The 13,115-nt window shown below is 37.8% G+C and overlaps 1 protein-coding gene across 2 annotated transcripts in view; it reads right to left on the bottom strand.

The window, feature by feature from the left end:
• Nucleotides 1–13,115, bottom strand: part of LOC106877299 (metabotropic glutamate receptor 8) — a 619,894-nt gene that overhangs the window by 61,586 nt on the left and 545,193 nt on the right. For both annotated transcript variants that reach the window (XM_089349701.1, XM_089349702.1), the window contains exons 5-6: nucleotides 11,036–11,170; nucleotides 3,587–3,784 (exon numbers count right to left, since the gene is read on the bottom strand). In XM_089349701.1, coding sequence (XP_089205827.1) covers nucleotides 3,587–3,784; nucleotides 11,036–11,170 — 333 coding nt within the window. The remainder of the gene's footprint in view (nucleotides 1–3,586; nucleotides 3,785–11,035; nucleotides 11,171–13,115) is intronic.

Below are 13,115 nucleotides of genomic sequence, written 5' to 3'. Positions count from 1 at the left end.
CAAGAAAAGCATTAGAAATCCTTACTTAATTTGGGGTTGAAATTGCTATGTCTTCCTCTTCACGTCAATCGTACTACCGTGTGGTAGCTATTAGCAATTAAGTAGACTGAGGCATTTCAGAATTGTGTTTTTCTTTATTTGATCATGTATACATTTCAGTGTTACACGAAATTTCAGCTTGTTGTATGTTATTTTGTTTACTCATTTAGTTTTAACTGTTAGATAATTGAATAATCAGTTCATCATAGCATGTTTAGCGCGTTGCGCTCGTATTTTTATTGTCTTGATATCACGACAATAGATAGATTAAAGATGTCACAGCAGATTCGTGCACTTTTACAGTAATGAAGCGACGTTATCTATTACAAAAAATATACTGTATTTAATTGGTGCATGTACGTCTGTGTGTGTAAACTTATGTTTGTGTGTATCTGTGTGTTAACGCCTTGAACTAGCGTGTCTATGTGTAAGCACGGGTATTCATGTGTATAAGTATACGTATTTATGTATAGTTATATGTATGTATATATGCATGTATGTCTTTAGATGTGTGTATATGTGATATATTACAGTGTGTTTGAATTTGCATATTTGTACCTACATGACCATATTCCAATATACGTATAGGATTGTATGTGACGTAATCCTCATTAGAAAACAGCTACAAGAGAAAAACAGGAGCAACATTATAGCCTGTTCATTACATCTATGTATCGGTCAATGACTTTTACTATGGAACTTCTGGAGGATATTTCTGCATAGCTTGATGTTCACTCAATTTCGAATCAATACTCCGCCAGCCACATACAAATATGATAGGCCTAGTTATTATTATGGGACGGAGATCTTAGTCGTTCACTGTAAAAATAAGATTCAAATAAAAAAAGTGAGCTGGTTCTCCTTCTCTTAAATAATTTCCTCACGTGTGTGAATATAATTTCACACAGCAAAAGGAAAGAGACGTGAAAGTCACCATTAGGTTTCAACTCGTCAGGAAACTTTTCAGTATCAGGTCACTACCAGGTTCAGCCGAAAATAGCATTGAAATGCATTTTACTATTATATATTCATGACTGTACTCTTGTAGATCAAATTCCACAAACTGTACTGGCTATCGTCTTTTATAAGCAGTTATAGCTTATGAAAGAGTAGTCAAGAAAATTAATGCCAAGAAAACTGGTTCATCTGTGAATTGTACACTTCACCATGACTCTTTCTCCGACTTAGCTCAACAGGCAGCAACATTGCTTACGACTAAATAGTGAAGGAGAAGTTAGAGTGCCCCAAAGAGGTCTCTATTTGAATTAACCAGAACGGAGAGATTCTCTAAACAACAATCTGTCTCTATATCGAGTTTCTCGACTACCATTAAAATTATGGAGGGATTTAATGCTCAGTGTTTTCAGAAGATGAAGTTAAGATTACATAGGAATCCTCCGTCAAACCAACGTTAGAATGAATCGAATCCATATTAAACACACATCAACTGAGACAGCTTAGACATGCAGTGTGTTTGTGAGTCTTGCGTATTTTCCATGGAATTGTCCACGGCCCGCTATACTATATTCAATGTCAGTTCAAAGGAAGAAAGAACAATCCAGTAGTCACTTTGAGGAAGAGTAATAACAAAGTTATAAGAATGGTACACAACATTATCCTTCGCTCACATTGATATCGATACTGTTGTAGAAGAGGCTGATGATATAAAGGAGAAGTACACCCAGTAATACCAGGACGAGAGGGAAATGACACATTCACGTGGAATTATCACTGGCCTCCCTAACCAAATATTTATATGTTTGTTTTACGAACTAATTTCTATATCCTGTGTTATGATCTACGATCATCAAAGGAGCCACAATTGAGGGGGAAATTAGATGGACATTATTAGATTCGACGGTCATCTATTAACAAATGAGGATACAAGTATAACTATATGCATATAATTGAATGCGAGTCTGTGTACGTGTATTTGTATGTGTAAGTATATGTATGTCTATATGCGTGTTGACATGGGTATGTTTATGCATACATGTCCATGTTTCAGTATGTATATGAGTGTTCATGTGTGCGCGCGTGTGTGTGCGCGCACGAGCGTGCATACGTTTGTGCTTGTGTGAATATTATCCATTCGAATGTATTCCCAATGGTAAAATAAATCATGTTCCAGACTTCCAATTAATGGGCTGCTAATTAATAAGCAATAATTCAGATGAGAAATTATTATTGAGGTTTGTGTGCATGTGTGTATGTGTGCGTGTGAACGTGATATATACATATACATATATATATATATATATATATATGTATGTATGTGTGTGTGTGTGTGTGAGTGTGTGTGTGTGTGTGTGTGTGTGTGTGTGTGTGAGTGTATTTGATGATATCAAGTTAGCAATTTTATCGTGGCACTCTGTCGGTTATGACGACGAGGGTTCCAGTTGATCCGATGAACGGAACAGCGTGCTCGTGAAATTAACGTGTAAGTGGCTGAGTACTCCACAGACACGTGTACCCTTAACGTAGTTCTCGGGGAGATTCAGCGTGACACAAAATGCGACAAGGCTGACCCTTTGAAATACAGGTACAACAGAAACAGGAAGAAAGAGTGAGAGAAAGTTGTGGAAGAGTACAGCAGGATTTGCCGCCACCCCTACCGGAGCCCCATGAAGCTTTAGGTGTTTTCGCTCAATAAACACTCACAACGCCGGAATCGAAACCGCAATTGTACGACCGTGAATCCGCTGCCCTAATCACTGGGCCATTGCACCTCCACAGGGATTTTATACTAATTACACATCCATATAGTCATTTATTGTTGCACGTAAATATTTCCAGACATTACATCCAAACAGTACAAGTGGAGCCATCTGTCGGTCGTAAGTGAATATGATTTAGTAACATGTACCGTAAATATGCTAATTGATTCGGGGGCTTATGTAATGGTGAACAGATAATAAAAACAATTTTTGTTGACGCAGATCGACACTGGTTTCTGCGGAGAGTTTCTTTTCTTTTTCTTATTTGTATCTATTACTCGTTGTAGCCCAAATCCTTCGTGTTGCACGAAATGTTTCTCCAATTTCATGATCGATCGTTCTTTTCCTCAAACAATATCCCATCATAATTCTTTTCTCTAAACATGTTTTTATTCTCGGTTTATCGGTTTAGCATGAACTTTAACATCACTAACTTGTTTCTGTTTTCACACGATCTAAGAAAAATCCAGATAAGAAATAGTTACTTATTTCCTTCGATTCTTCTTCTTCTTCTTCTTCTTCTTCTTCTTCTTCTTCTTCTTCTTCTTCTTCTTCTTCTTCTTCTTCTTCTTCTTCTCTCCCTACTCCTCCCTCACCTATTATGTCTCACTACACTCACAAAAAATAAACTTCTTCTTCTTCTTCTTCTTCTTCTTCTTCTTCTTCTTCTTCTTCTTCTTCTTCTTCTTCTTCTTCTCTCCCTACTCCTCCCTCACCTACTATGTCTCACTACACTCACAAAAAATAAACAAAACAAAAAGAAACAAGAGAAAACATACGGTATTTTGTGAGTCTCTATTTTACACACGTTCATTTATCTTTGATCTTACCTGGAAAAGTTACATTCCGGATATGACGTAACAGTTCTTCTCCGGGTAAATTGCGGCTGGCTCGGCACAATTTCACTTCGCTATTACATTTTTCTTTGATCATATTTTCAACCGCATGTGCCAATGAATAGACGGAATCAATTACAAATTGCACCAATCCTTCCTGTTGGTAGCTGACCCTGTCAAGGCTTTCGTCGCCTGCAACAGAGAAGGAAAGAGAGAGGTTATGAGTGAGAAAAGAAAAAAGAAAAAAAAGAAGAATGTTTCCAATATTATGACATCAGTATTTCTGAGGATATACTTGTGTTGTTTTCAGTTGTTTTAAGCTGCTGCCATGCCGGGTATTGCGTACAAATCTTTCAATCGATCATATACACATCAGTACTTATTTCACTTCGGTGTTTTTTTAACCAATTATACATATTGAATGTGTGGTAAGTAGCTTGCTTACAAACCACATGAATCCGGGTTCAGTACCACTGCGTGACACCTTGGGCAAGTGTCTTCTACTATAGCCCCGGGCCGACCAAAGCCTTGTGAGTGGATTTGGTAGACGGAAACTGAAAGAAGCCCGTCGTATATATGTACATATATATATATATATATATATATATATATATATATATATATATATATATATATATATATATATATATGTGTGTGTGTGTGTGTGTGTGTGTGTGTGTATGTGTGTGTGTGTGTGTGTGTGTGTGTGTGTGTGTTTGTGTGTTTGTCACTCCCAACATCGCTTGACAACCGATGGTGGTGTGTTTACGTCCACGTAACTTAGCGGTTCGGCAAAAGATACCGATAGAATAAGTACTAGGCTTCCAAAGAATAAGTCCTGGGGTCGATCTGCTTGGCTAAAGGCGGTGCTCCAGCATGGCCGCAGTCAAATGACTGAAACAAGTAAAAGAGAGAGAGAGAGAGTAACTAAATTACACATTTTATTAGAACGACGGTTTTAAACCGGTAAATATTATATAGCCACGAATACAAAGAAACACATCTCACTAGTGTAATTGTACTGGATTCTGAAATGCCTACACCATCATCCTTCTTTATTCTACTTTTTCCCGACCCCACCTTGAGTACTGTTGCCCTTGAGTATGTGGTCCCCCCATACAAAGCAACTCATTATGAAAATAGAAGCACTTCAAAGGTCAATGACAAGAAAGACGACATGAGAAGCATTGATTATTGGGGGTCGACTAAAAAAAACTCAATTTCTACGTTCTCCGACGCCACCGAGAGCGCTAGCATTTGTGTTATGTGGAAAATATTCCATCAATATTTCACAAATAATGTTGGCATCAATTTTAAAATCCACCCAAGACTTGGCCACCGCGCTATCCGCCCACTTCAAAAATCAAACTCGATACACATAGCAACATTACGTCACAATTACTTTACCTCAACCGGTACAGCTCTTTTTAATACCATACCAAAATACATCAAAATGGAAACGGATCCCATAAAATTTAAATATTCACTGGACAAATTTCTTCATAAAATCCTGGACCAACCTCCTACATCCGTATATGTCTCCAACAATAATAACTCTTTGCTAGAGTGGGCTATGGTGCCCTATACATGACTAAAAGATTTCACCAGGTGGTGCTACTGGGTTAGACATGGCCTGGGCCTATACTGGCCGAAACCTATCAAAGTTATCAAAGTATGGAATTCAAATAGATCTCTAGCTCGTCAATGGTGATACTTGCTGACTATCAGCTATATGGACTAAAATAACCAGCTAAGCAGGGCACATAGCACCTGCTATTCATGCATCTCCTGTCAACATATAACAGAAATTCAACAACATTGACGACCACATTAAGTTCCGGATTGAAAATCTAACAACACCTGGTCCCTTTCTTCTGCTTGATTCTCAACTCTATATTACAAAGAAGGGATCTGTCTAAACCAATTGTTTTGAAAAAGTGGCCAAGAGGAACCTATTCGTGGACTACTTATCGGCCGTTCCTACCAGAATCAAAGACGCTTATGTACAAAATGAAATTTCTCGGATGTGTAACAAATGCAGCGAGGCAACTGATAAAGCTGTCAATACCAAAAAATTTGAAAGGGATTTACAAAGTAACATGTCCATCATCTTTCCTCAAACGTCGAGAAGTTCGTACACACTGAAGAAAGACGTATACTCCCAGTGATGGAACGTGTTTCTTAAGACTCGCTATATTTCGACAATAGAACAGCTACTACAATTCAACAAATGGTCAATAAAGAACATTTAAACATTGAGTTGGGAAACACCAGGATCTCTTTGAGGATATTCCTGTTTGAAAATCGACAACCAGACAGTAACTAAATATGCACACTTGTTAACTGCCCCGTACATGTGGCAGTTCATGTTTCGGAAACACCGCTCGAAAACTACATAAACACATCAAGGAACACAAACAGATAAACAGATCATTCATAAACATCAGGAGAAATGCTTACAGGTAGAATGTTTCGGTTACCATCAAGATAACAGAGTGTAACATGGGTATTTCGAAAATCTAAGCAGCCCTTTTTATAACAATGGTGAAATCTTCGACCAAGAGCAGACGTGAGATAAATGCGGTGGATTAGCTATTATAACAATACTATTTTGCGCATGTCACAAATTCCCCCTCTTTCCATACTTCTGAGCAAAAGATAGTGGCACAACACCATTCTTCATTTTCTCTTGAAGGATAATTAATCTCGAAATATAGAAACGTAAAGTAAAGTACAAAATGTTGTTCTATTTTCCTTACTTCAGTTTACACTAATATATTCCCATTTGCATTGTATTGGCTTTTGAACAATTTCAGTCTTAACTTTGAATATTTCACAATGCTTCTCTATACTTATATACATACATTACTACAAACTACACTATACGGTACACGTACATACATACATACATACATACATACATACATACATACATACATACATAGAAATCAACCGATTTGCACATTACAAATACTATCTGTAAGTAGAACAGTAAAATTATACAAGACTTTACTCAGGTTTAAAATGTAACATTATTTTCGTTATCTACATTTCAATGATGGAGTTTTGTATCTTTGTTAGAAATCAGCTCCATCTTCAGAGGAAGAATTTAAATGAGCACGTACATACATTGATATAAGCAACGGACTTATGCAAAGTTTCCGTCGACCAAATTGCATCGACAAACATCAACCAAACCAACGCTACAGGAAAAGATACTCTAGTCTAAGGCGCCACGTAGGTGGATCCAGAATCATTTTGTTGCGAAGTGAACTTAATTACACAAAGGTCTGCATACTAGTGCACGAAACTGTCTCCTCTCTCTCTAACTCTGTCTGCCTCTCTTTCTCTCTCTTCATCCATTTTAATCATCTGGAATTAGGAACACTGAAAACGTTTGATACTTAAAAAAGAAGAGAGCCTTCTATGTGGTGGCTTGATCTGTTAAAAATAACAGACAGCAACTTCTGCTTGTCTACCTGTCTGTCATTTTCTCTCTGTCACTCTCTCTCTCTCTCTCTTTCTTTCTCTCTAACGTTACATTCCACCCAAATAACGCATTGGATATCGTATTCCCAGATTTAAAAAAAACCCAAAATGTATATGTTGGTCACTAACGGAAATCTTATGAGAGATTCGTTCGATTAAGGCTGACTTGTAGTAAGAGAAAATAAACAAAAACAATAACAAAAACAACCACTTGATTACTGCAGTAAATTTCTATAACGATTTGCTTCAGTTACTCAACGTCTAAACCTGACTGGTGTCAATTTTGCATTTTATTCCTCTGAGCCAGTTGAAATAATTACCTGGCATATCCATGAATCGATTCAATCGATTACACTTTTCTTAACGAATGAGTAGCTTCTTATCAAAATGTGAAATCAATATCTTATAGGATGTTCTCTCGATATTCGCCAGACATATCAATAGGTCATGACTCAGTTATAAGGTAATTCATATCGCTGTCTGACAGCATGATATCTACACCAAAACTTTAAACGTTCATGTTTTACAGAGTTTGTAAAAGAAGAGGAATAGTATTCTATACTGAAATTCCCATTGCTGAGATCACAGATATATGATACATAATATCTATTCCTCATGAGATGTCAAGCTAGGCTTTAGATCTAGAAGCCAAGAAATTCAAAGCGATCTTTAATGCAAAATAATTACTGAAGTGGAACAGCAGAGTAAAACAACAGTCTGTTTCTCCATAAAATAGTAGTAGTAGTAGTAGTAGTAGTAGTAGTAGTAGTAGTAGTAGTAGTAGTAGTAGTAGTAGTAGTAGTAGTAGTAGTGATGACGGTGGTAATGGTGGTGGTGGTGATACTTATAATGATCGTTTTTTTTTTGTTATTGCCACTAGAGGAGACCTTTCAGAAATAAAGTAAAATCGAGAGGTTACAAACGTGTAGAGATATTTATATAAAGTTATATGAAACACAAAGAGTTCTATAAAAACGAAAAGGGTATCAGTGAGGTTATTTAATAAATAATTGAAGATTTTGAAAGAACTTGACATAAATCAAACACAGGCTGTAACTAATTATACAAAAGCACTCTATAGCAAAAATAAAATAGCTTAATAAATATTTGATGAACATATAATAATAAATATTATAACATATGATGAACATTTTGATTTGTCTTTTTTCTTGCTTTTTTTTTCTTCTGTGGAAATGAGGAATTCACACAAATTAAATGATGGAGGGGCCGAGTAAAACAAAATAGAAAGAGAGATTATTAATTCCACTTTCCTTCTATGTATGTGTGGAAAGAAGCTTGCTTCCCAACTACATGGTTCCGGATTCATTTCCACTGTGTGGCACCTTGAGCAAGTGACTTCTACTATAGCCCCGGGCCGATCAAAGCCTTGTGAGTTGATTTGGTAGACGGAAACTGAAAGAAGCCTGTCATATATATATGTATATATGTTTGTGTGTCTGTGTTTGTTCCACCACCATCGCTTAACAACCGATGTTAGTGTGCTTACGTCCCCGTAACTTAGCAGTTCGGCAAAAGTAACCGATGGAATAAGTACTAGGCTCACAAACAATGAGTCCTGGGGTCAATTTGTTCGACTAAAGGTGGTACTCCAGCGTGGCCGTAGTCAAACGACTGAAACAAGTAAAAGAGTAAAAGAGTAAGTGTAACCCGAACTTAGCGGTTCTGAAAAAGGGACCGATAGAGTAAGTACTAGGTTTACAAAGAATAAGTCATGGGGTCGATTTGTTCGAGTAAGCGTAACCCATGCACAGGTGGATTCGAATGTACAGTAGAAGATACTTGTCCAAGGTGCCACACAGTGGAACTAAACCCGGTACCATGTGGTTGGGAAGCAAGCTTCTTACCACACATCCAGACATAGTAAAGCTTCTTACGATACATACATACATTCGAATGTTCCAACGTATTTAACTTGGTGTATCCGTTAGTGCTTATGAGTATTTTGGGGGGGTGAATTCAGTAAGAAATCTCTGATTTCATCCATGAAGCTCCACATTATTAGTGTGACCCACCTGCGTCATTTTCATTAGCTACATATTTGAATGCTCCACTATATTAGAGCCACCCTCATTCTCAATCAACATGTTTCGACATTATTTCTTGATCTATTTTAGTAGTTCTGTTAGTTCCTTTGTTTTGCGAAGAACTGTGGACTTAATTTCGATTTAAATGGGATGAGAAGAGTTTTTTAAGGATTTTTGGCTTGCCTTCTGTCTCTACCCGCCAGTCAGTGCTCATAACGAAACCTGGTGTGTCTATAAGGCACCAGAGAATATTTTGTGGTTTGAACGTTGAATGACACTTTTCTGTGTCCTCTATACAGGCTAATTTTAAGTAATAATTAAAAGTGCAACAAATATTTTTTCTGGTTCTATTTCCACTTCCCGAGTAAGTAACTCTTCCTCGCCGTTTTGCCTGAAGTCTTCTATTAGTTGAATGAAGAAACAGCTTCTTCAAGAGGAACACTCTCGCACATTTTATTTACCTTCACTTGAGATAGTCGCATTTCTTACTGGGAGTTTTAATTTAATTTATTTTTTACCCTTTAAACTAACCCTGAAATACTATATGTTCGCCAATGTCATCCACATGATCAGGAGACAAAGTGAAAGAGTTAGTGAGTGACCTGAGGTAGATGACCATTAGAGTCAGTACAACTTTTGTACACTACAAGTTGTAGTCAGTAAGGAGGACCACGCGACCATCGACTTTTGTTCTTGAGGGCGAGCAAACCTTTTCAGCCGTTTCAGTAGTGACAACCGAGGGCAGTATTGTCTAGACAGCAGTATACTATCGTTACTGCTAGTTTTGCTGTTGTCACTGCTCTCTTTCTTTGCCTTTCATGTTCTTTGTTAGTTAAAAAAAAAGCCCCAAGTGTCTACCTCTGCTATATGTGTAATGCTGACCCGTTTTACTTTACACCGATGATATCATTGTTGTTGTTTCTGCTTCCTCAGAGGTACACGGATCTGGAACAGGCCTTGGTTTTGGGAGCCATGAGGAAATGTAATCCAAATTAACAGGAGTGGCTGTGTGGTAAGTTGCTTGCTTACCAACCACATGGTTCTGGGCTCAGTCCCTCTGCGTGGCACCTTGGGTAAATGTCTTCTACTATAGCCTCGGGCCGACCAAAGCCTTGTGAATGGATTTGGTAGACGGAAACTGAAAGAAGCCCGTCGTATATATGTACATATATATATATATATATATATATATATATATATATATATATATATATATATGTGTGTGTGTGTGTGTGTGTGTGTGTGTGTGTATGTATGTGTGTGTGTGTGTGTGTGTGTGTGTGTTTGTGTGTTTGTCACCCCCAACATCGCTTGACAACCGATGCTGGTGTGTTTACGTTCCTGTAACTTAGTGGTTCGGCAAAAGTGACCGATAAAATAAGTACTAGGCTTACAAAGAATAAGTCATAGGGTCGATTTGCTCGACTAAAGGTGGTTCTCCAGCATGGCCGCAGCCAAATGACTGAAACAAGTAAAAGAGTAACTCCCGACCATCTCTAGTGACCTCTTCATTCACGACCTGTTCAAAGGTCAAAATCACTGATTGTACACTATGAGGTAGGTGTGTGGGCAAGCAGCCCGGGCTCTTCCTCCAGAGCGTTAAAAACCAGGCAAACACATTTTCGCCGTTTGACAAGCAAGCCTCATCTTCCATACATAACCAAATCTAGGCCACCTGAAAATGTTCATTTGAGGCGATGTAAGTGCCAAAATCCAGTTGTTATTAGTGCACAGAAATGTTATCTTCCTTCTTGCTCGAGCAAGAAGGTATTATCTTTCATAACAAATATAGTAAGTCATCTATCACGCTTTAACACTCTGCAATTTATCACCTTTGTATATACGATACTTGCTTCTCTAAAAAGAAACCAGTGCTGTGACTAGTTATAATAGTAAGTATAATATTTACCTTTGCATGGCTTGTGGCCAGCGTTCGCTAATTTCTCGTCTGTTGTACAGTTGAACATCGCTTCCCAGTATTCTTTAAACCATACGTTCCGTTTGTTGTTTTTCAAACGAAGGTTCAAGAAATAGTCATCGAACTCTGGAATAATAATAATACTGATGATGATGATGATGATAATAATAATAATAATAATAATAATAATAATAATAATAATAATAATAATAAGAAGAAGAAGAAGAACAACAACAACAAGGTATGCGATAACAACAAGTTATGCGATAACAACAAGGTAGAAAGAAAAGTCGATAGGTATGACAGGTTAGCTTGGGAGGTTACGCAGTTGTGGTCGAGGAAAAACGTGGTAGTAGTACCAATAATTGTCACAGCCCTGGGAACAGTGAGTAAAAATCCTGAAAAGTACATGGTAGAAATAGGGGCTGCTATAAGGGTGGAGCACTTGCAAAAAATAGCACTGCTTGGAACCGCTCGAATACTCCGGATGGTGCTCGAAAAATAAGGGGTGTTACCTTAGTTCACTGGTAGTGAACAGCTGGCACCATAGTACATCTCCAGCGTTAGAAGCTGTGCAAAGACAATAAACAAAAATAAAAATAATAATAATAATAATAATAATAAATAATGAAAGAGCTAAAACTGTGTATCATAGCAATAACAGGTAAGCTTTCTAGTTATCAGAAAAGAATACATTAGCGTCAACAGAATCGACTGTGTGAGACAGAGCAGAGGAGACTTTATTGCCAAATAATGTAGAAGAAACTACTAAAGCAGAGAAGCCTAATGCGCAAGAGTAATGATCAGTTCATGAGTTAGTATAGCCTCTGATGACACGATTTGCTGCTAACCATTCTAGAATCTTCCATATGTATATCATTGCATACCACCTCTCTTGTCTTCGTTCCGGGGAGTAGATTTGTTTCTCTTTTGGTCTCTCCCAGTAGCTCAGCTGCTCCATTGATGCAAACTTGAGCTCAAAGCAGCAGCTCAACAATCCGAACATTAGTACGTGACTTCCCACTCACCATTCTCTGCAATTCCGCTATCAATTTCATCCTGTTGGGTGACTAAAGTCGAGAGCAATAGTCCAAACACATGTCCTCCATAGTTTCCTGATCCCTTGTTCTGAAGGTTCTCAGAATCCGCCCGGCCCTTCACTTGCACTTTGCTACCATCCTGGTGAAATGTACGTGACACGAGGCGTCGTTGCTCATATCAGTCCCCAGATCACGCACTGTACTTGACCCTAGGATTGTCGCTCCTTTTGGTTCAAAGTATTGCTGTTGTGACACGTGAGCATTAGCTAGCTGTGAGATTAGGCCTGGAATTTATATTCATTAAATTTATTCATTAGTCTTCATTAAATTTATCTGCATGTTGTGTTCTTCATCCCATTTATATATGACATCTAGGTCATTCTGGAGAAGATTTTCATCAGAAGGTCCTTTGACTGCTTGTGTCGTCGGCATAGCTAATCAGCATGGCTGCCTGCGCAACTGATGGCACGTCTGAGAGAGCAACCGTAAACAACAGCAGCCCCCAAGACAGATATCTGAAGCAATCCACTTTCTATTACTGTCCCCCTCGCCACCGCCTGGCTTCTGTCTTTTAAGAAGTCATGTGAACCACTCTCCCAGTTTTCCAACGATCCCGAGTCTCTGTAGCATGTGACATATTATTCCATGTTCGACCTTATCAACGGGCTTTGCAAAGTCAAGATATATCAGATCTATCCATCTATCAATACATACATACATACATACATACATGCATACATACATAATACATGCATACATACATACACACACATATATGTATGTATATATACATATATATATGTATGTATATATATATATATATATATATATGTGAACACTCACACATGTAGTGAGACGTGTAAGAGACGCACAAAGTAGGGAAGAAATCAGCAGAGACATAGTAAAGAAAGCGGAATCAATAATCTCTCTTCTCAATTTGTTTTACTCTGCCTCTCCCTCATTTAATTTGTATGACTTCCTCCTTTCCACAGAAGAAAAACAAAACCAAAAAGAAAAAAGAGAAATCAAAA

Source organism: Octopus bimaculoides, chromosome 3 (assembly GCF_046866305.1).
Source record: "Octopus bimaculoides isolate indiv1 chromosome 3, ASM4686630v1, whole genome shotgun sequence".
Taxonomy (NCBI): domain Eukaryota; kingdom Metazoa; phylum Mollusca; class Cephalopoda; order Octopoda; family Octopodidae; genus Octopus; species Octopus bimaculoides.
Note: the sequence above shows the minus strand (reverse complement) of the source record. Positions and strands in the feature narration are given on the sequence as shown.